This window comes from Lodderomyces elongisporus, chromosome 4 (genome assembly GCF_030384665.1).
Source record: "Lodderomyces elongisporus chromosome 4, complete sequence".
NCBI classification, from domain to species: Eukaryota; Fungi; Ascomycota; class Pichiomycetes; order Serinales; family Debaryomycetaceae; genus Lodderomyces; species Lodderomyces elongisporus.
The window spans coordinates 497,670-516,187 of record NC_083676.1 but is presented as its reverse complement, the minus strand read 5'-3'; the positions used below and the strand labels follow the sequence as shown (position 1 = coordinate 516,187).

The 18,518-nt window shown below is 36.8% G+C and overlaps 8 protein-coding genes across 8 annotated transcripts; 3 read left to right on the top strand and 5 right to left on the bottom strand. All coding sequences in view use genetic code 12, as the record gives it.

The window, feature by feature from the left end:
• Positions 1 to 885: 885 nt before the first annotated feature.
• Positions 886 to 3,138, top strand: PVL30_003344 (uncharacterized protein; the record flags this gene model as incomplete). The annotated part of the gene is made up of 1 exon (XM_001525898.2): positions 886 to 3,138. One exon carries the CDS (start codon positions 886 to 888, stop codon positions 3,136 to 3,138), a length of 2,253 nt encoding a protein of 750 aa, XP_001525948.2.
• A 2,098-nt stretch (positions 3,139 to 5,236) lies between these two features.
• PVL30_003343 (uncharacterized protein) lies at positions 5,237 to 7,501 on the top strand (the record flags this gene model as incomplete). The annotated part of the gene is made up of 1 exon (XM_001525897.2): positions 5,237 to 7,501. One exon carries the CDS (start codon positions 5,237 to 5,239, stop codon positions 7,499 to 7,501), a length of 2,265 nt encoding a protein of 754 aa, XP_001525947.2.
• Positions 7,502 to 8,602: 1,101 nt separating this feature from the next.
• On the bottom strand, positions 8,603 to 9,094 carry BET1 (protein transport protein bet1; the record flags this gene model as incomplete). The annotated part of the gene is made up of 1 exon (XM_001525896.2): positions 8,603 to 9,094. One exon carries the CDS (start codon positions 9,092 to 9,094, stop codon positions 8,603 to 8,605), a length of 492 nt encoding a protein of 163 aa, XP_001525946.2.
• A 532-nt stretch (positions 9,095 to 9,626) lies between these two features.
• Positions 9,627 to 10,535, top strand: CFD1 (cytosolic Fe-S cluster assembly factor cfd1; the record flags this gene model as incomplete). Its single annotated transcript, XM_001525895.1, has 1 exon — positions 9,627 to 10,535. The coding sequence occupies one exon, from the start codon at positions 9,627 to 9,629 to the stop codon at positions 10,533 to 10,535; it is 909 nt and encodes a 302-aa protein (XP_001525945.2).
• A 93-nt stretch (positions 10,536 to 10,628) lies between these two features.
• NOP16 (Nucleolar protein 16) lies at positions 10,629 to 11,324 on the bottom strand (the record flags this gene model as incomplete). The annotated part of the gene is made up of 1 exon (XM_001525894.1): positions 10,629 to 11,324. The coding sequence occupies one exon, from the start codon at positions 11,322 to 11,324 to the stop codon at positions 10,629 to 10,631; it is 696 nt and encodes a 231-aa protein (XP_001525944.2).
• Positions 11,325 to 12,216: 892 nt separating this feature from the next.
• Positions 12,217 to 12,891, bottom strand: PVL30_003339 (uncharacterized protein; the record flags this gene model as incomplete). Its single annotated transcript, XM_001525893.2, has 1 exon — positions 12,217 to 12,891. One exon carries the CDS (start codon positions 12,889 to 12,891, stop codon positions 12,217 to 12,219), a length of 675 nt encoding a protein of 224 aa, XP_001525943.2.
• A 963-nt stretch (positions 12,892 to 13,854) lies between these two features.
• Positions 13,855 to 15,168, bottom strand: PMI1 (Mannose-6-phosphate isomerase; the record flags this gene model as incomplete). The annotated part of the gene is made up of 1 exon (XM_001525892.1): positions 13,855 to 15,168. One exon carries the CDS (start codon positions 15,166 to 15,168, stop codon positions 13,855 to 13,857), a length of 1,314 nt encoding a protein of 437 aa, XP_001525942.2.
• Positions 15,169 to 15,993: 825 nt separating this feature from the next.
• Positions 15,994 to 18,387, bottom strand: PVL30_003337 (uncharacterized protein; the record flags this gene model as incomplete). The annotated part of the gene is made up of 1 exon (XM_001525891.2): positions 15,994 to 18,387. One exon carries the CDS (start codon positions 18,385 to 18,387, stop codon positions 15,994 to 15,996), a length of 2,394 nt encoding a protein of 797 aa, XP_001525941.2.
• Positions 18,388 to 18,518: the final 131 nt, after the last annotated feature.

The following is an 18,518-nucleotide window of genomic DNA, read 5'->3' as shown; positions in this document are numbered from 1 at the left end:
TTTTTTATTATTATTATTATTATTATTATTTTCTATTGAATAAAAAAAGTAGCAATTTAGACGACAGACGGCATAAGAGTGTTGTGTTGTATCAGCACGCCTTAGATGATTTGAGAAGATATAGAGAGATGGAAGAAAGAGTTTAGGATGCATTACTGTTTTGTATTGAGGTTGAGAAAAAGGAAGGAAACACATACTTGGTTAAACTCAGTTTTTTATCTGATTCCATCTATGCGCTATGCAGAAGACTATTCTCCCTTTTCTGTGTTTCTTATTCAATTTGGTTTTACCTTTTCTCCTCCTCCTCCTTTGATGCTATTTTCTTTTTTTTTTTACTTTCACTCTTACTTTGTTGGTCAATTTTCAGATGCTGCAGAAACACAAAGTTTGTATTATCACCAATATCCAACGCCTAGGGATCTCAAGTATGGTATTCTCAGCTTTGCCTGAAAAGCTTGGCAGGCACTTGTTTTGATGCAACAATTTATGCAACTCAACCTGCACTAAATACATTTAGCCAATGAGAGAGGTTCTGATGGTGCAAATCTGAATGCAAGGAATGGAAGCTGCGAGTAACAACAAGAGCAAACTTTTGATCTTCTTTCCTAGTGCTATCTTACCTGGAACTGAAGAGTTGTTTGCGAGTTAATTTGTCAATTATTTATTCTCCTACTTCCTTACTTTTCCTATTTTTTTTTTTGTTTGGAAAACTATCGTCTATATAATGGCCAAGATTTGTCCAAGATCTTGAGGAAGGTGAAAAAAGCTTATATTGTTTGGTCCCTTCTTTTCTTTTTTGTCTTGTCTTTAAAACTACTCATTTTTCTATTTTTTTTTTTGTTTTTTTTTTTTGCAACATCTAACATCAACAGACACGGACATACAATGTGGTTTTCGATCTCATTATGTGTGGTTTTAACACAATACTTTTTTACTTTTGCTGTTGCTTGGGAAAATTATGAAGATATTTCGCCATATCGGTACTTGTACGCTTGCCAATACCAATTGCGTTCAGAAGCCACTTTTTGTCCACCAACAAACGAATCGTGCCCATGCTTGAACCCCAACTTTCTTGCTTCGGTTGCTGGTTGTTTAGAAGCAAATGTTGATGGTACTCCAACCAGTAAGATGTTGTACGCTGCTGATAGAAATTGCGAGTATTACAATGTGACTCTCGCAGATGACTGGTATGAAACTAGCTTGAAACTATACCACGAGAAAGCCAAGAAAACGTCAGATATACCAAACTTTAATATGACAAAGATCATTGACATTCCAATCATTATGAACCACACCAGGCTGATCATGTTTCAAACCTCGTATAAAAACTTTTACAACAATTATCAAAACTCGCTTTACTACGGTGCAGGAATTTTGGCATATTGGGCTCTCGTTTTGGTCATGGGTGCAGTGATAAACTGGGGTAAATTTTTGTTTCCTGGAACCACTAAAAAAATGACATATCCCATCGTCAACTACTGGAGAAAGTACGTGACTATACCGGCAACTTTCCGCAAAAAGAAGGCGCAAGATCAACAATTTTTGAAAATATTTGGGTTCCTTATCCCATCCAGGTTTGAGTCGTTGATTATTGTTTTGTTCTACGGTGTCACCTTGATAGTCAATGCAGTTGAAATGGAAGCTATGGAAGATGATCCACTTATGGATTCTAAATACAGAGCCGAGACGAGATACGTTGGTGATAGAACCGGTATTACAGGTACCATGTTTATGCCGTTGATTTTTTTATTTGCAGGAAGAAACAACTTTTTGCAATGGCTTACTAGATGGAATTATAGTACATTTATGACCTTCCATAGACACGTTTCAAGGGTTTGTGTTATTTTGATTATCGTTCATTCGTTTGCTTACACTGCTTTACTTGCTGATCAATTTGCTTCTAGAGCAGCTGAACCTTACTTTTATTGGGGTATTGTTGGAACTCTTGCTGGAGGGTTAATGCTTGCGCAAGCCATCTTGTTTCTTCGTCGCAACTGGTATGAGATCTTTCTTCTTGTGCATATTGCTCTTGCTGCAGTATGGCTTCTTGGATGCTGGTATCACCTTATCGACTTGGGTTATATCCAAATGGTTGTCCCCGCTATTGCCATCTGGGTGGCTGATCGTTTTGCGCGTATCCTTCGTTTGTTCTTTTTTGGTTTCCCCAAAGCTGATGTATACTTATTAGCTGATGAGACTTTGAAGGTTGTGATTCCCAAACCAAGCTATTGGAAGTCGATTCCTGGTGGCCATGCGTTTATTCATTTCCTTAAACCAACATATTTCTGGCAATCGCATCCATTTACATTCACTGATGGTATTGAGGACAAGGATAACATTACCATGTACTTGAAAGTAAAAGGTGGTATTACTCACTCCTTGTACAAGATGCTAGTTGCTGCTCCTGGTAGACAATGTAAAGTCAGGGTTGCTGTTGAGGGTCCATATGGCGAAGCAACGCCTGCCAAGTATGCTGATACTGCAGTGTTTGTTGCTGGTGGTAATGGTATTCCCGGTATTTACTCAGAGATAATTGACATTGCTAAACATACAACACATTCTGAAAAGCAATCTTTGAAGTTGTATTGGGTCATCAGAGAGTGGAGATCGTTGTTTTGGTTCTACGAGGAATTGGTGAATTTGAACAAAACAAACATCCAAACGACAATTTATGTGACTAGACCTGATGTCATCACGTGCATTGAGGATTACAGTCAAAGGTTTGTATCTTCCGCCTCCTCCTCCTCCTCCTCTTCTTCTGTCGCCGCCACTAGAAAACATCAACTGGAAACCTGTTCAGATGTTGGAATTGTTGCCGAAGGTGAGGAGAAGCAAGATAGTCTTACCAAAGACTTGACTGTCAAAATTGATACCAATTCCACCGACGAAAAGCGCGATGCATCGGAGATTGTGCGTGCTATTAAGAATGAGCTTTCGCATATCACATTTTTGGAGGGCAGACCAGACTTTGAAAAGATTGTTCCTCAAGAGATTCACGAATCGAATGGATCTGTTACATTTGTCACTTGTGGACACCCAGCAATGGTTGATGAGTTGAGATATTGCTGTGCACACAATGTAGACAACAAGGAAAGAAAGAGGGTGGACTTTTTTGAGCAGATCCAAGTGTGGGCATAAAGGGCATTGACATTCAAAAGTTTATTAAAAACTTGGTTTACATTCTTGTATAGAATTGTTTTTTGCAAACTATGTTAGAAAAAAAAAAAGAAGAAAAACGATATCAACAAAAGATTGTAGATAATAGAGAATAGAGATGTAAAGTTTTTTTAACTGCTAAATTTTGTTTATCTTTTTTTTGGCAAATCAAATACTGTTCAAGGTTTTCAAAATCGGGAATCACGTGAGATACCAAACCCAACTAAATGAAAAAATTAGCTAGATTTTTGGTTTCTTTTGAGGGAAACCTAGTACACTGTAGTTTCATTTGCTTTTTTTCATTGCAAAAGTAATAATATATATCTACACATGTATATATATCTTATGGAAAAAAAGAGTCAATTTTTTCATGTCACTTATCTCCGCTTTGTCTTGAGATTGATCTGATAAGACAAAACTAATTAACTCATGATGCATATAGATATGCACAACGCGTTAAAAGGTAAAATTTTGCCTATTTTTTTTTTTTTTTGTGAAATGTAAATTCCACTAATTGTTGTGTCTTTGTAATTATCCATATGGAATTAACCACTGCTCATCTACATTTCAAAAGGAAAGAAGAGACGAAAGAGTGAATTAATAATAATGATAATAATGAATAACAACCACAGCATCTGTAATTTGGAATTGAGCATATATGCATTTCTCATAGTTTATTGCTATACGTAGTGATATCTTGCAATGCCGATACTGGAATTGCATTGCGATATGTCAATTTACCATGTCAAGCAATTTCTTGATGATCTTGAATAAGACCCCTTGAATTTGATGGAATCTTCTTGGCGTTCTCGATTTATATGTCACAGACTACTTCAAGTAACTTCATCAACTTATGCTCGATGAAGTTATAACTTAAAAATTTCGATTATTGTTCAATTTTTCCATTTTTCTTTAATAGTTGTTACGTTTAACATTGTTCAAAATAAAGTGTGAAAAAAATACAATGAAAAAGAAAAAGAAGATGTGTACACAAAAATTTGTGGGTAATGTAAACCAGGCTATTGGCTTTCAACTCAACTCTGTAGATGTTTTTATTTATTGGAAAAAAATTTCAAGTATTTCCAAATTACTAAAGTAGAAACGAAAATTATTAACGTTTGAAACATTTACATGTATCCTAATCTAATCTATTTGAAAGCAGAGTGATGAATCACACTCCTTCATTGATGATTAAAATTGCCGTGGTTTTGTTCTTGAGTAAACTTTGCTCGTTGCTCGTTACTGTAATAATAGTCGCTGTTGAAAATTTGTAACTAGTCTTAGCGTCCCTATACATGGGGATGAGGAAAAAGAAAAGAAATTAAAAAAGAATAGCTTCAAGTGCAATACACACCACTACGATGGGAACCCCCACGCTATAAGCTTTGTGTCTGATTGTGTATATACAAAAAAGGTTAGTTCTTACGGGAGATGAAGTGGTTTGGTTTTTTTTTTTTTTTCAGTTTAGCGGTAAAAATGAAAAATGAAAAATGAAAAATGAAAAAAAATAAAAAACAAATAAAGTAAAGTAAAGAAATAGAAATGCATGCAATATTGATGATCGGATAGATATTGTGGTCTTGATTCTATTTCTTCTTTTGTTAAAACAATTGAATTTTGTTCCCCTTTTGTTTGTCTGTACTGCTCTTTGCTTGTATTTCTTTTTTTTACCGAAAGGCATATCATTTGGGAAAGTGAATTGGTAATAGCAGCCAATCGTGTATAACTTGTTTGGCATTAACATGAGAATCGAGTTTAAAAAAAAGATGGGTTGATTTCAAACTATAGTGAAATGGGATCTTGGTGTTCCTTTTCTTATTACCTAAAGACAAAACTTTTGCTCGTATTTGCTGGTTCAGTTCTTATTTTTTTTTTTTCATATATAAATAGAAGGAAAGTTCCACCACGTATGAATAAGAATTGATATTGTTATATCTCCATTAAACAACTAATCCAAATATTTTGAAACTCATATTAATAAAGAAGGTTGCAATAACAGATATTTTTCTTTTTAAATTGAACAATAAATAAAAAAAAAAGGAAGAAGAAGAAAAACAAAAAGATAAAGAAAGAATACAGAATGCTTTGTCTGGTTGCATACTTGGTACTCCTTCTTCAGTTTCTAGTTCATGTCACTGCATATGGAACAAATTATGAAAACTATGAACCATCTAGGTTCTTTTATGCGTGTCAGTTGCAATTGGGTTTGGAAGCAACGTTTTGCTCCCCTGAAAATGTTAGTTGTCCATGCTTAAACCCAAACTACTTGGCGCTGATGGCCGGTTGTATTGAAACTAACGGTGGTGCTCATGATGATGCCCTGACTAAAGCAAGTATCAAAAGTGGTATAAAGGACTGCACATATTATGGTGTCACACTCAATAGTAGCTGGTATGATATTGCCATAAACGATTATCATAATAATGCCAAATCAGCCAGCGAAATTGCAAACTTCAACATGTCAGATATCATTGATGTTCCATTTATAGTAAACCACACTGCCTCCTATCCCTACCAAGAGTCATACCGTCGTTTCTATGCAAACTACCAAGGCTCCTTATACTATGGTGCAGCAATCTTGGGGTTTTGGCTAATTGTTTTACTCGTGGGTGGCTTCATAAACTGGAGCAAAATATTATTTCCTCAAACGACAAAGAAAATGACGAGTCCTTTAGTCAACTACTGGAGAAAGCACGTGACTGTTCCAGCGACTTTCCGCAAAAAGAAGGCCCAAGATCAGCCATTTTTAAAAGTATTTGGTTTTCTTATTCCATCAAGGTTCGAGTCGTTGATTTTGGCATTGTTTTATGGAATTACCATCTTGTGTAATGCTTTAAACATGGAAGGTATAGATAACGACCCTTTATTCAACTCAAGATATGCTGCAGAAAACAGATATGTTGCTGATAGGTCAGGAATCACCGCCACAATGTTTATGCCGTTGATCTTTTTATTCGCTGGAAGAAACAACTTTTTGCAATGGCTCACTAGATGGAACTACAGTACCTTTTTAGCTTTTCACAGACACACTTCGCGTGTAATGGTTATATTGGTAATTATACACTCGTTTGCATTCACTTATGCAGTTTACGACGAGTACGCAGAGGACGCCGCCGAGTCTTACTTTTATTGGGGTATTGTTGGAACTATTGCTGGTGGTTTGATCCTTGTGCAAGCCATTTTGTTCCTTCGTCGAAACTGGTATGAATTGTTTCTTTTCCTCCATGTCATTTTGGCAGCGTTGTGGGTCCTCGGTACCTGGCTACATCTCGTTGATATGGGATATATTCAAATGGTTTACCCTGCGGTAGCTGTCTGGGTATTTGATAGGTTAGTGCGTATTGTGCGGTTATTCATCTTTGGCTTTCCCAAGGCTGATGTATACTTATTAGCTGATGAGACTTTGAAGGTTGTGATTCCCAAACCAAGCTATTGGAAGTCGATTCCTGGTGGCCATGCGTTTATTCATTTCCTTAAACCAACATATTTCTGGCAATCGCATCCATTTACATTCACTGATGGTATTGAGGACAAGAACGCAATTACATTATACTGTAAAGTAAAAGGTGGTATTACTCACTCCTTGTACAAGATGCTAGTTGCTGCTCCTGGTAGACAATGTAAAGTCAGGGTTGCTGTTGAGGGTCCATATGGCGAAGCAACGCCTGCCAAGTATGCTGATACTGCAGTGTTTGTTGCTGGTGGTAATGGTATTCCCGGTATTTACTCAGAGATAATCGACATTGCTAAACATACAACACATTCTGAAAAGCAATCTTTGAAGTTGTATTGGGTCATCAGAGAGTGGAGATCATTGTTTTGGTTCTACGAGGAATTGGTGAATTTGAACAAAACAAACATCCAAACGACAATTTATGTGACTAGACCTGATGTCATCACGTGCATTGAGGACTTTTCACAAAGGTTCACAGCAACAACCACAACAACAAAAACAACAACAATCAATTCTGGATCGTTAAAGTTAGAATCAAACACAGACGCATCATTTGAAGAAAATGAGAATGAAAAACAGGAAACCCTTGGTAAAGATATGGCAGTCAAGGAAGTTGTCCATGATGATCTTTCAAGTGACGAGAAATCGGATGTTACATTGATCATCAATTCTATTAAGAATGAGCTTTCGCATATCACATTTTTGGAGGGCAGACCAGACTTTGAAAAGATTGTTCCTCAAGAGATTCACGAATCGAATGGATCTGTTACATTTGTCACTTGTGGACACCCAGCAATGGTTGATGAGTTGAGATATTGTTGTGCACACAATGTAGACAACAAGGAAAGAAAGAGGGTGGACTTTTTTGAACAGATCCAAGTGTGGGCATAAAGGGCATTGACATTCATGGTAGGTTGTTTAATAAATGAAAAATTTAAAAAAAAAAAAAAGAAAAAAGAAAAAAGAAAATGAACAAAAGAAGAAAAAAACCGGCTGTTGTCATTAAATTATACACTATTATAGTAATATTAAAAGCCTAGGTGGCTCTATTATATAGTAGTTTTGCTTTCTAATGTTAAATTAGATTCATTGATTTCACATATTTGATGTTATCTTATTCGACCATTATAATCCTTTAAAAAGTATATCAACTTTACTGTTACTCTAATTTTCATTTACATTTGCATTTTCATTTCAAACTTGGTGATTGGTGACGTCGATAAACTCTTGTCCTCTCGTGTTCATATCTTCTTGTCTAATCTGGTTATTTTCAAAATATAAATATCAAAGATAATATGTAAAAACGCATGAAAGTGTATCCAGCAAATAGCTGATAATCCTTGTAAGAAAATGAACAATATAAAGACATCTTGTAGAATAAACTAGAAAATGAAAGATTCAACAACAATTTCAATGGAACAAAGTTTGTTTTTCTCTGACACTCATTGAAATCACACATCTCAAAAGCCTCGCGATCAAGTATGCAATAATAATAATTTAATCAATGGCGGGGTTTAGGAGGAATTGCATAGTAAGCAACAAGAATTAGAAAGAACAGCAAGATGATGTTGATTGGTTATTCCAAAGATTTGATTCAACTCCGAACAAGTCAACAATGTTCTGTATCTAAATAGCTTATGAGGATACCCGGCTTGGCTTCTGAAAAAGATAGCAGAACAATTTTTTCCGGTATATAGAGACAGCTGCTAGTGCAAACATTCTTCTCGTGGTTGGCAAATCCAGCTAACATCTGTTTTTTTTTTGTAGTTTCTTTTTTTTTTTATTTGACCTACGACTATGAAGTCAGAAGGAGAATGAAAAATGCCAACAGATTATAAATCGAGGATCGAAAACAAAAGTTTTAAATATTTAAAGCTTGATCATGATGTTTGTCTACTTCGCTTTGATCTCATCTTATTTTCTTTTTCTTTTTCTCTTTCTCTTTTCCTTTTCCTTTTCTTTTTACTTCGGTAAGCTTTCCGTATATTGGACTTAAAAGAGCCAAACGTAAAAGAAGAATAATCCAACAAGGGCAAACACGACCAACCACATCTTCCAAGTAATTCCAGCTCTCTGGCTCATAACAATCATCTTGTTGAAAGTATTCTTCAACGAGACTTTCCCGCGTTCAAAGCCATCGGTAATGTCGTCATTTAGTTTGATCGATTTGTTGATCTCAATCCCCATCCTTTCTCCCAAATTCTTCAACATGTGAATCTTTTGGCCCATGGAGTCCATTTCTTCGTCGTTTTGTGATTCCAAAGAGTTCAAAAAGGATTCATTTTGCGCAGCTACTGCAGCACTTGCTCCAGCACGTGTCTGTGTTGTGGTATTATCATATGGGGATGCAGAATGTGTGTTTCTCAGTGGTGTGCGAGACGGAGGTGTACGGCTATTTTGCTGTCGCAACCCATTGAAATGGTGAGGAGACGGTGTGCTGAACAATTGGGTGCGCAAATCACGCTGGTGGGCTCCGTTGCCCATTGTTGAGTATCTTGATGACATTGAACTGCTTTGAGGAGTTGTAAAATAGTATGTGTATGTAAAGGTTGTGGTTGCTTCCTTAGTTCCTTCGTTTTCTTTCGTTCCTTTGTTGTCCTTTTTCTTTTTTGCGCTTTTGTTATTCTTTGGGAGAGGAGGTCAATTTCTTCACTGTAATTGTTTTGATGATTTCTCTGTTGAAAACACTAAATTTTGTAAAAACCCACAGCTGGCTTTCTATGTTTCACAAACTTGATTCTGTCGAGAATTGGAAAGATAAATATAAAATTTGAAAGAAACGAAAAGAGAACGAAGACTTGAGGACAACACAAAAGTGGTAAAGATCTCACGAAGAGAGAAAAAGAGAAAAAGAGAAAAGAAAAAAGAGAAAAGAAACAAAAAAAAAATCAATCGTAGTGCGTATCGCTATAGTATCAGTTGCAAGTCATTAGTCATCCTTATCTTTTACTTTTTCTAATTACTGCACAAGTTTCAGGGTTCTAAAATTAGGACCAAAGACCTTTCTTCCATAATCATGTCACTAGAAGACCAAGCCCAATTGCAAGCTCAAGCTCAAGATCAGACTCCAGTGCCGAAATCGCTTAGCTCAGTGCGACATGTCATACTTATCTTATCAGGAAAAGGTGGTGTTGGTAAGTCCTCGGTAACGACTCAAACAGCACTTACACTAGTCAACAAAGGCTTCCGTGTCGGTGTACTCGATATTGATCTAACTGGTCCGTCTCTACCACGGATGTTTGGTGTTGAATCCAAACAAGTTCATCAGTCGGTGCATGGTTGGGTACCCGTTGAAGTGTATAATTCAAATGATACAAAGTTAGGTGGGAGTTTGAAATTAATGTCGTTGGGGTTCCTCATTGGCGATCGTGGAAACTCTGTTGTTTGGAGAGGCCCTAAAAAGACGGCTATGATCAAACAGTTTTTGAAAGATGTCGTTTGGAGTGGTAATGATGGTGAGCCATTGGACTACTTACTTATAGATACGCCTCCAGGTACTTCAGATGAACATATCGCTATCGCAGAAGAATTAAGGTATGCACAACCCATTGACGGAGCAATCATTGTAACAACGCCACAACAAGTGGCAACTGCTGATGTACGAAAAGAGATAAACTTTTGCAAAAAAGTGAACTTTGAGATATTGGGGATTGTAGAAAATATGTCAGGGTTCATTTGTCCGTATTGTGCAGAGTGTACAAATATTTTTTCGAGTGGTGGTGGAAAACAAATGGCAGAGACTTTGCAATTGGCATACCTAGGTAATATTCCAATTGACCCGCTGTTTGTAGAAATCATCGAGCTGCAAGAGGATATACAGGGTAAGAGATTGATTGAACTATACGAAAAACTGGAATTAAAACCAATCATGGAAACTGTCATAGATCGAATATTGATGCAAAACTTGCCATCTAGAATTCCTTAAACTGTATAACAAATATATACAATATACAATATACAGTATACAAAACATTTCATTAAAATTTTACGAAATTGATTCTGAAACTAGTAGCCTTTATCACTGTATATTATTTGCTTTCTTCCATTTTGTGATTCGCCTCTTTAAATCTCCTGCTGATTGCTGGTATACATTCAACTTCTTGTCCCACTTCATTCGTTCATAATCATCACCATACTTCTCATAAAGCGCTTTTGCCCACTCACTTTCACGATCAGACATGTGTCTCTCTTTTCTCACTTTAGCGTGTTTAGCCGCATACTCTTCCAACTCTTTGATCACAGAGTTGGCTCCTTGACCTTCTCTCTCTTCTGTTTCTTCTGCTGCATCGGAAACATTGTCATTATCATCTCCGTCGACTTTCATTGTACCGTAAATAACTCTCAAAACCTCGTTGGTCTCCGGATCTCTAATGATCCTGGCCTCACCTATGGGGATCCTTGATGGATCTTCAGTCTCTTCAATCTCTTCGATCGATACAGACTGCAGCAGCAGCAGCAATTCCAGTTTCGCCCTACGTTTATTTCTAATCTCTGTTAAGGTTTCAACTTTTTGTTCTACACCACCAGCAATATTTCCTAATTTGGAACGTAAACCTAATCTTTTGTAATTTTGTTTTAGAGTCAATGACTTGTCCCAGTTCTTGGCAATGATAGGGTTGGAATGAATGTTGATATCACGTTGTTTATCCTTTCTTCTTCTTGTATTCTTCTTCACAGATGACCTTGCCATCTTTCTTTTCCTAACAGATACCATTTTCTAGTTAATTATATGTGCGTTGCAGAGGAGGAGGTGGTGGTGGTGGTAGTGGTGGTGTGGGGTGATGTTTGTAGATATTCGTGTTTGGCTATGCTTTATCTTGTATTTTGTTGTGGTGAATATCAACAATATAACTGTGAGAGAGATGAGATAGTCCATAAGTTCTATGAAAATTTCAACTAAGTCTCATTTTTGTGTCACTCTTGTCTAAATCTTGTCTAAATCTTGTCTAACACAATGTCGTTTATGTCGCAGATTTTCTAGTATACGACAATAAAGAAAATGACACAGATTTTGTCACAAAGCAAAGAGGGAAAGGGAAAAAGAAGGTGAAGATAATAATAATATAGTAAGTGGAGTTGATGATGGAAGTTATACAGTAAATAACGACGGATAGTGAAATAAGGCAAACGAAATTAAATTCTTGATCATTTGAATTCGCAGATTGTTTCCATAAATTATTGATCCGAAATTGAATGTGTTTTTCTTGTTTTAGTACTGCAATGCCAACTAGACAGTACCTGGTTGATTCTTTGTTTATCTACAAAGTGTATAAAATTTTCCTCTTCACTCAAAAAAGAAAAAATGCTTAGGGGTCAAGAAAACAACATGTACATCACTCTAGTTTGTCTTTATCCAAATCTTAGGTATGACTACCTTTTGAACGTCATCATTAGTTTGTTTTGTTTTCCACTTTTTTTCCATGTTACTTTCCTTACTAAGTTTATTATACTCTAGATAAGGGGTGAAACATATCTTGTTGAATGATTCCACTGAACTGGTCTACGATGCAAATAAAAATTATTGTACAAATGGCTCTTTTTACTGTTCTGCAACCGCAATTGCTCTCTAAATAGTATCAACACATCTACTCTGTCTACCATCCTCTTCAATTGACTTCATAAATTTCTGCACCTCCAATTTCAACAACATGTACATTTCCATCCTCATTTCCTGTAGTGGTATCATCAACAACAGTACTGTTTCTTCCAATCCAGCTACCGCCCCGGCCGCCTCTACCGCCTCTACCACCTCTGCCACCTCGTCCACGGCCGCCACGCCCTCCTCTTCCAAAACCACGTCCGCTGCCTCTTCCAAAACCATTACCACGTTTCCTAAATCCAGGCAAGTTTGTTCTCTTCTCACTAACTCTCAATTCCCTTCCTCTAAACGACTCACCGTGTAACTCTTCGACTGCCTTCTTGGCATTTTCTGGAGTCTGGAACTCGACATATGCGTATCCTTTGGGCAAACCTGAGAATTTATCAAACAAAATAGTTACTCGTTCAACTATACCAACCTTATGGAAAAGTTCTTCAATCTGCTCGGGTGTTGACTGGTAATCAACATTACCAACATACACCGAACGCAGGTCAGTTTCCTCTTGTTTGGCCAACCTTTCTGCCTTTTCCTCTTCTGTTTCGTTTTGAAATTGTTTTTGAAAAGAGTCACTTCTTGGTTGAATGGTCTCCAACGTAGATTGCTGCTGTTGCAATTGCGGTTGCAATTGCGGTTGCTGCAGCTGCGCCTGTTGATCCTGTTGATATTGCTGCTCTTGCGACATGATGAAAACAATGACTTCAATTAATCTGACAAAACTGTTGAAATCCTTTTATTAAAAAACTTTCAGTCCGAATTAAATACAACGATTGATATTGCACTATAAACCAATTGCGTGATTCGGTTATTCTTAAAAAATTTCCTATCGATTTAGATGGCCCAAAAAAGAACTAATGTAAGTTGTATAACTTTTGTTTTCTGGGTTTGTTTTTTTTTTTTTTCGGAGGAAAAGAGGAGAGAGGTATGGAATCTGTTTTTTTCTTTTTCAAAAATTTTGATCTGAAAAATTGACTATCGAAAAAACTAATTGATATTGCAACTTCAAATAGCAAATAAACCTCAATTGACCTTTTACTTCAGCTCAAAAGACTATGAACCTTGAAAGAGAAAATTGGAAAAAAGAAAACAAAAGATAAATGTTAGGAAAAAGAAAAAGAAAAAGGGAAAAGGATAGAGAAATGGGAAATGGAAAATGGAAAATGGAAAATGGAAAGGGGGGGTGCTAGTGGTTGTCGTGCTCTGTAAATTAGTAATTTAGATCATGACTTTGTCAGTAAATATGTGATTACGTAATCAACTTTCTCTTCTGTTTTTTTCTTCCCTGTTTGTTGTCGTTTTCTGTCTTTATATTCTTCGAATAAATATTCAACCTTGATGTTCACCTTCCAACTTTGCCTGTGTCAAGGACAACATGCAAATATCTTAGTAATGACATGGTAGGATCCAGCCACAAAGAGATATTGTAGATTGATAAATCATTTTTGAGAATTAGTTGTCCAAATCTATTTTCAGTTTTTATTATGTTAGAAATAGTCTTAAAAAAAACTAAAATAAAAATGGTGAGAAGAAAATATATTTATACATATACATATATATATACATATATATATACATATATATATATATATATGTATATACATTCGTTTATATAAATAAAAAAATCTATCTGCAATACGCCATGAGTTTCTTAAACTTCGACAAATGCCCTGTAAGTGGTGAGCCCATCTTTTTGCAGATCGGATGCAGTCAACTCAACTGCTGTGTTGGGAGCCACAAAGTAAACGTATCCGGTTTCAACGCTTTGTTTTGTCGAGTCATCGCCGGTTATTTGAATAGTACCTGAACCATTGGTAGCGATGATTATGGAAGGACCATCAAAGGCATCAAAAGTCTGTTTACCACCAGTTTTGTCGAATACGGTTTGCAAGACAGAGAATTCTTCAATTGGTGGATCGTACAAGCTTGATGTCTTTGCATCACCATGGGACTTGGCAAAAGGTTTAGGAGTCATCTTTTGTTTTTCAACTGGTTCACTTGCATACGTCAACATCTCAACCAAGTTTTTAACGTCTTTGAATTTCGGAGTGAATCCTGCACGCACAACGTTATCTGAGGCAGCCATACATTCGATAATGTCACCACAGATGTATGCGTGAGGATCTTTGGCTTGAAGGAACATGGCTTCACCTTTATTCAAATTGACGTGGTTCAACAAGAGACATCCGCAGAATAATCCGATATCGTTGGGAAATTGTTTGTTCATTCGTTGGATAAGTTCTGGTAATCTGGCATCGAGCTTGGCAAAAATCTCTGGTTGCTCTTGACTTGCCTTGACTAGACTCTGCGCAGCTTCGTTGATTGTACTGTCATCAGTATTCATCAATTTGCTAAATACCTTCTGTATCAATTCTCTATTGGTCTTGTCCTCTTCTGTGCCTGTTGTAGCGTTGCACTTGATTCCCTTTGCAAACTCCTCGCTAATCTCTTCACCAATTATGTTTCTCAACTGAGAGACCGTTTGTAAAGTTTCCAAAATCTGCTCAACTGGTTTGAATCCACAAAAGCCTTCAAAGTCAGTAACCGCAATAGCCATTTCCGGTTTGTGATTGTCATCGGGGTAGTTTTTGGGGTCTTGAGCATGCAATTGAGCACCAAGCTTCTTATCTGGATGAGCTTGAATAGATAACACTTTTTCAATACTCAAGACCTTGAACAAAAATGGTAACTCTTTTGAAGAGCCAAACTTTTGAATCACGGCATCACCCAATAAATTTTTGGGCTCTTCGGTGATTAATTCACGCAAGGTCTTGTTGAATCCAATAGCCTGTGAAGGAACACTTGGATGAGTACCCATCCATAACTCGGCATACGGCTTGCTCTCATCTATCTCAATCGAAGGATCAGAGTTCTTGGCAAATTGAGCAACTGCTGAAGAAGATCCAATCTTTCCCCAATCGTAATTTTGGTATCCGCACTGAAGTCTGAATAACTTGTCTGACATTGCTGGTTATAGTAATTTATTTTTCCTGTTATCAATCGGGAAAACAGAATTGCAACAAGAGTGTTCAAATCTGAAAAAAGAAATGAAAAGAAAGAAAGATTATAATAAATATAAAAGAGAAGAATAAATGGAAAGAATTGAAGAAAAAACAACAATATACACACGTCAACACTGGTCTCGAGCACGAGTGGGGGGGTGGTGGGACGTGGAAATAAAGAAAAAAAAAAATATTGAAAAGAGAAAAAAAAAAAAATTAACCATCACCACGCGTGGCTCTATTCCGCTCGATGTATTTATAATTGTTTTTATTTTTTTAATTTACTTTTGTACCTCGTCCTACAAAAAATAACGCCAAAAAAAAAAAAAGAAAAAAAAAATTGACCACAGCTTTCTCGTTCATTTCCAATAATGTTATCGTTCGTTGGGGGACTAAGTGAAGGACTAAGTGGAGGACTAAGTGGGGGGAGCTTTATAAACAAAATATTGGGGGAAAGATAAAGAGAATGCAAGAAAAATGATGCAAGCATATTAGTCGAAAACACGTCTTCATCATTAACGAAATTTCCATCCGCGTCAAACAATATCGCATCCCACACACCACACCTCACACCGATTCACACCTCGAAATCTCTTCATCTCTTTAGACTTCTTCATCTCTTTTTATCTTTCACTCTCTCCGCACCCACTCCGCTACCTAATTATATGTCAAATCTAGTTGCATGGCCATCTAATTTCCTTCCTGTTCTTTTCAGTTTTTTTTTTGTTTTTTTTTTGGTTAAAGGTTGACAAATCATATAATTAACATCTATACACATCTGCTAGTTACTAGTCCTTTTTCGGAAGAAAACTGTGGTTGTTATTGCCGTTGTTGACCCCAATAAGACCCTGGGCTCTATACCTGCGCTTCTTGACTATTTTTATAATGTAATTGCTGAGGAAGTAAGAAACAATTATTAAAAGAATATAGCCAAGGAAACCGATACTGGAAACATGGTTGAGGAATGAGAATGCTTTTCCCACCAAGGAACTACCCATGCCTCCATGCAGTAATTGCCCATCTTTGGTCAATAGCGACATTAATACCTGCTTGAGTTGTTTAGGTTCATTCTTTAAAGCTGCACCTTGCAAGTCTTTGTTCCAAACATATCGACAATCTCTGCTAATTACAACAGCGTCTCCCACTTCATATTGATCTGGGTTCACTTTCCACCCTTTAATATACTTGTATTGCTTTGCCTTGGGCTTGTCAATAAAGGTAAACAACACATCATCATTACCCCAAAGATGAGGCACTTCTTCTCTCATTGCAAGTAGGATCTTATCGGTTTCGGCATTTTGCGCTTTCAACTTTTCAACAACTTCCTCCTTATCCTTCCTCTGCTCTAAAACTTTATTAAAATAGTACTTTCTCTTGAGAAAGTTGTACTCGTGGGCGATCAAAGAAAGCTTATACAATTGCTCATCAGTTTGCTTCAAATTCTCAAGATCAACAAAAACAACAACAACAACTTTATCATCTTTAGAAATGTCCTTCTTCTCCTCTTCGCCACCATCCTGTTTCTGTTTCTGTTTCTGTTTTTGCTTTTTGTTTTGGAAAAAATAAGTGGAAACTAACTCCGGCTTCAATTCACCATAAAATGGATACTGTGCCGTTTCAAGAAACTTTTCAATATTTTTATATATTCTCATATCTTCAACGGCAAAAGACTGAAAAATTGATGGCACCAACGAATTGTCTTTGAACACGATAATAGTTGGCTTACCAGTAATTGTGGTGGCAATTTGCAATGCCTTGTCGTATTCGTACTTGTCATTCTCGTCATAATTGATGTAGTTAATCAAATTCTCACCCATTGTTTGCAAATTCTCTTCAATCCGTTTATGTTTGCCTTGGTACAATTGAATATTGAACGGAGATTTTTGCAAAGTTCGAAGCATATGTGGAAGAACCGCCTTATCTTCAGGCGTTACTGTATCAATGTCGTAGTAGAACAACACCGTCACTTTGCTCTTTAATGGATACATTTGTGCAATCGGCTGGTGGCTCAATACCTTCGTATACTCCATAACTTCAGTAACATCTCTTGCAGAAGCCAACTGGTATGCACTATTTTCAATCAATTTGGATGCCCACCATTTCATCACATCAACATCAACACGGCTATCATAATCAAATCTAATAGTTCCCTTGTCTTTAGGTAAAAACATGATAAATTGGGCACGTGATGTCTTTCCATTCTTGAAAGAGTCCAACTCCAACTTATTACAAAGCTCGGGCAAATCTTGACACATTATATGAGCTGAATCAGCAATGGACATAATCTTGTTACTCAACTTGTCCCAAACTTGCTTGGTATGTAAACAATCAGCACACCCACCACTAAATTTCATCTTGCCTCCCAATTCCACACTATCCCACTGCTTCTTGTTTGCTTGCCAAAAAGAAACAAATACTGGTCTATCAATTTCTCCACTAATTGCTTTAAACATCTCATCCAATGTGTATGCTCGTGATTGACTTGGTAAGTTGCCTGCACCTTCATCGTATTCTGCAACAGACTCTTGTAAATACTTGACAACATTCTCTGCTGTCTTGGGTAAATGTCTAGGAAAAGAATCAATGTTTTTGGATCTTCCTGTAGGCAAACCATCTTTATCCAATACGGGAGCATACAACAACATGTTGGGGTAAAACTCAATCATTTCACGCTCACACAAATCACCATTTTCAACACAGTTAACTTGCCTCATATCGATGCTAAGCTGAGGGTATTTCCTTTTAAACGTTTGATACGCTTCTTTCCATTTGGGAAAAAAATCCTTACAATGATGACAATAGGGTGAATAAAATTCCACAAGCACTAGTTGCTTGCCAGTGAGTTTGTCAAATTCTTCCGTAGACAAGGTGGGTGGTAGTTCTAGTTCTTCAATATTGGAGGTATCAAGCTCATCCTTCTTGTTAACAACTTCTTTTCCTTCTAGATTTTCATTTCCTTGATCACCCTGATTATTCTGGTTATCCTGATTAACCTGATTCGTCTTGTCCTGTCCAGCCACACCTGCATTCTTGTTTATGGTGTCTTGTTGAGGTTCATTCCGCACAGATGGTGCTTCTTGGAGTTGTGAACCTGGCGAGTTGAGCAAATTTAGTTTCTCTGGTGCATTTGCAGCTACGACACATGCTAATCCTATTAGTAGATATATGTAAAGCAACTTCATTGTGTTTTATAACTCAAGAATGAAAAGCTGCTAGAAACTGATGGAGTAGAGAATTAAAAATTCAATTAAATATCCACGGTGCGGCGATTTCACTTTTTAACAGTAATAGTGGAGAAGTTCTTTTCCTCTGA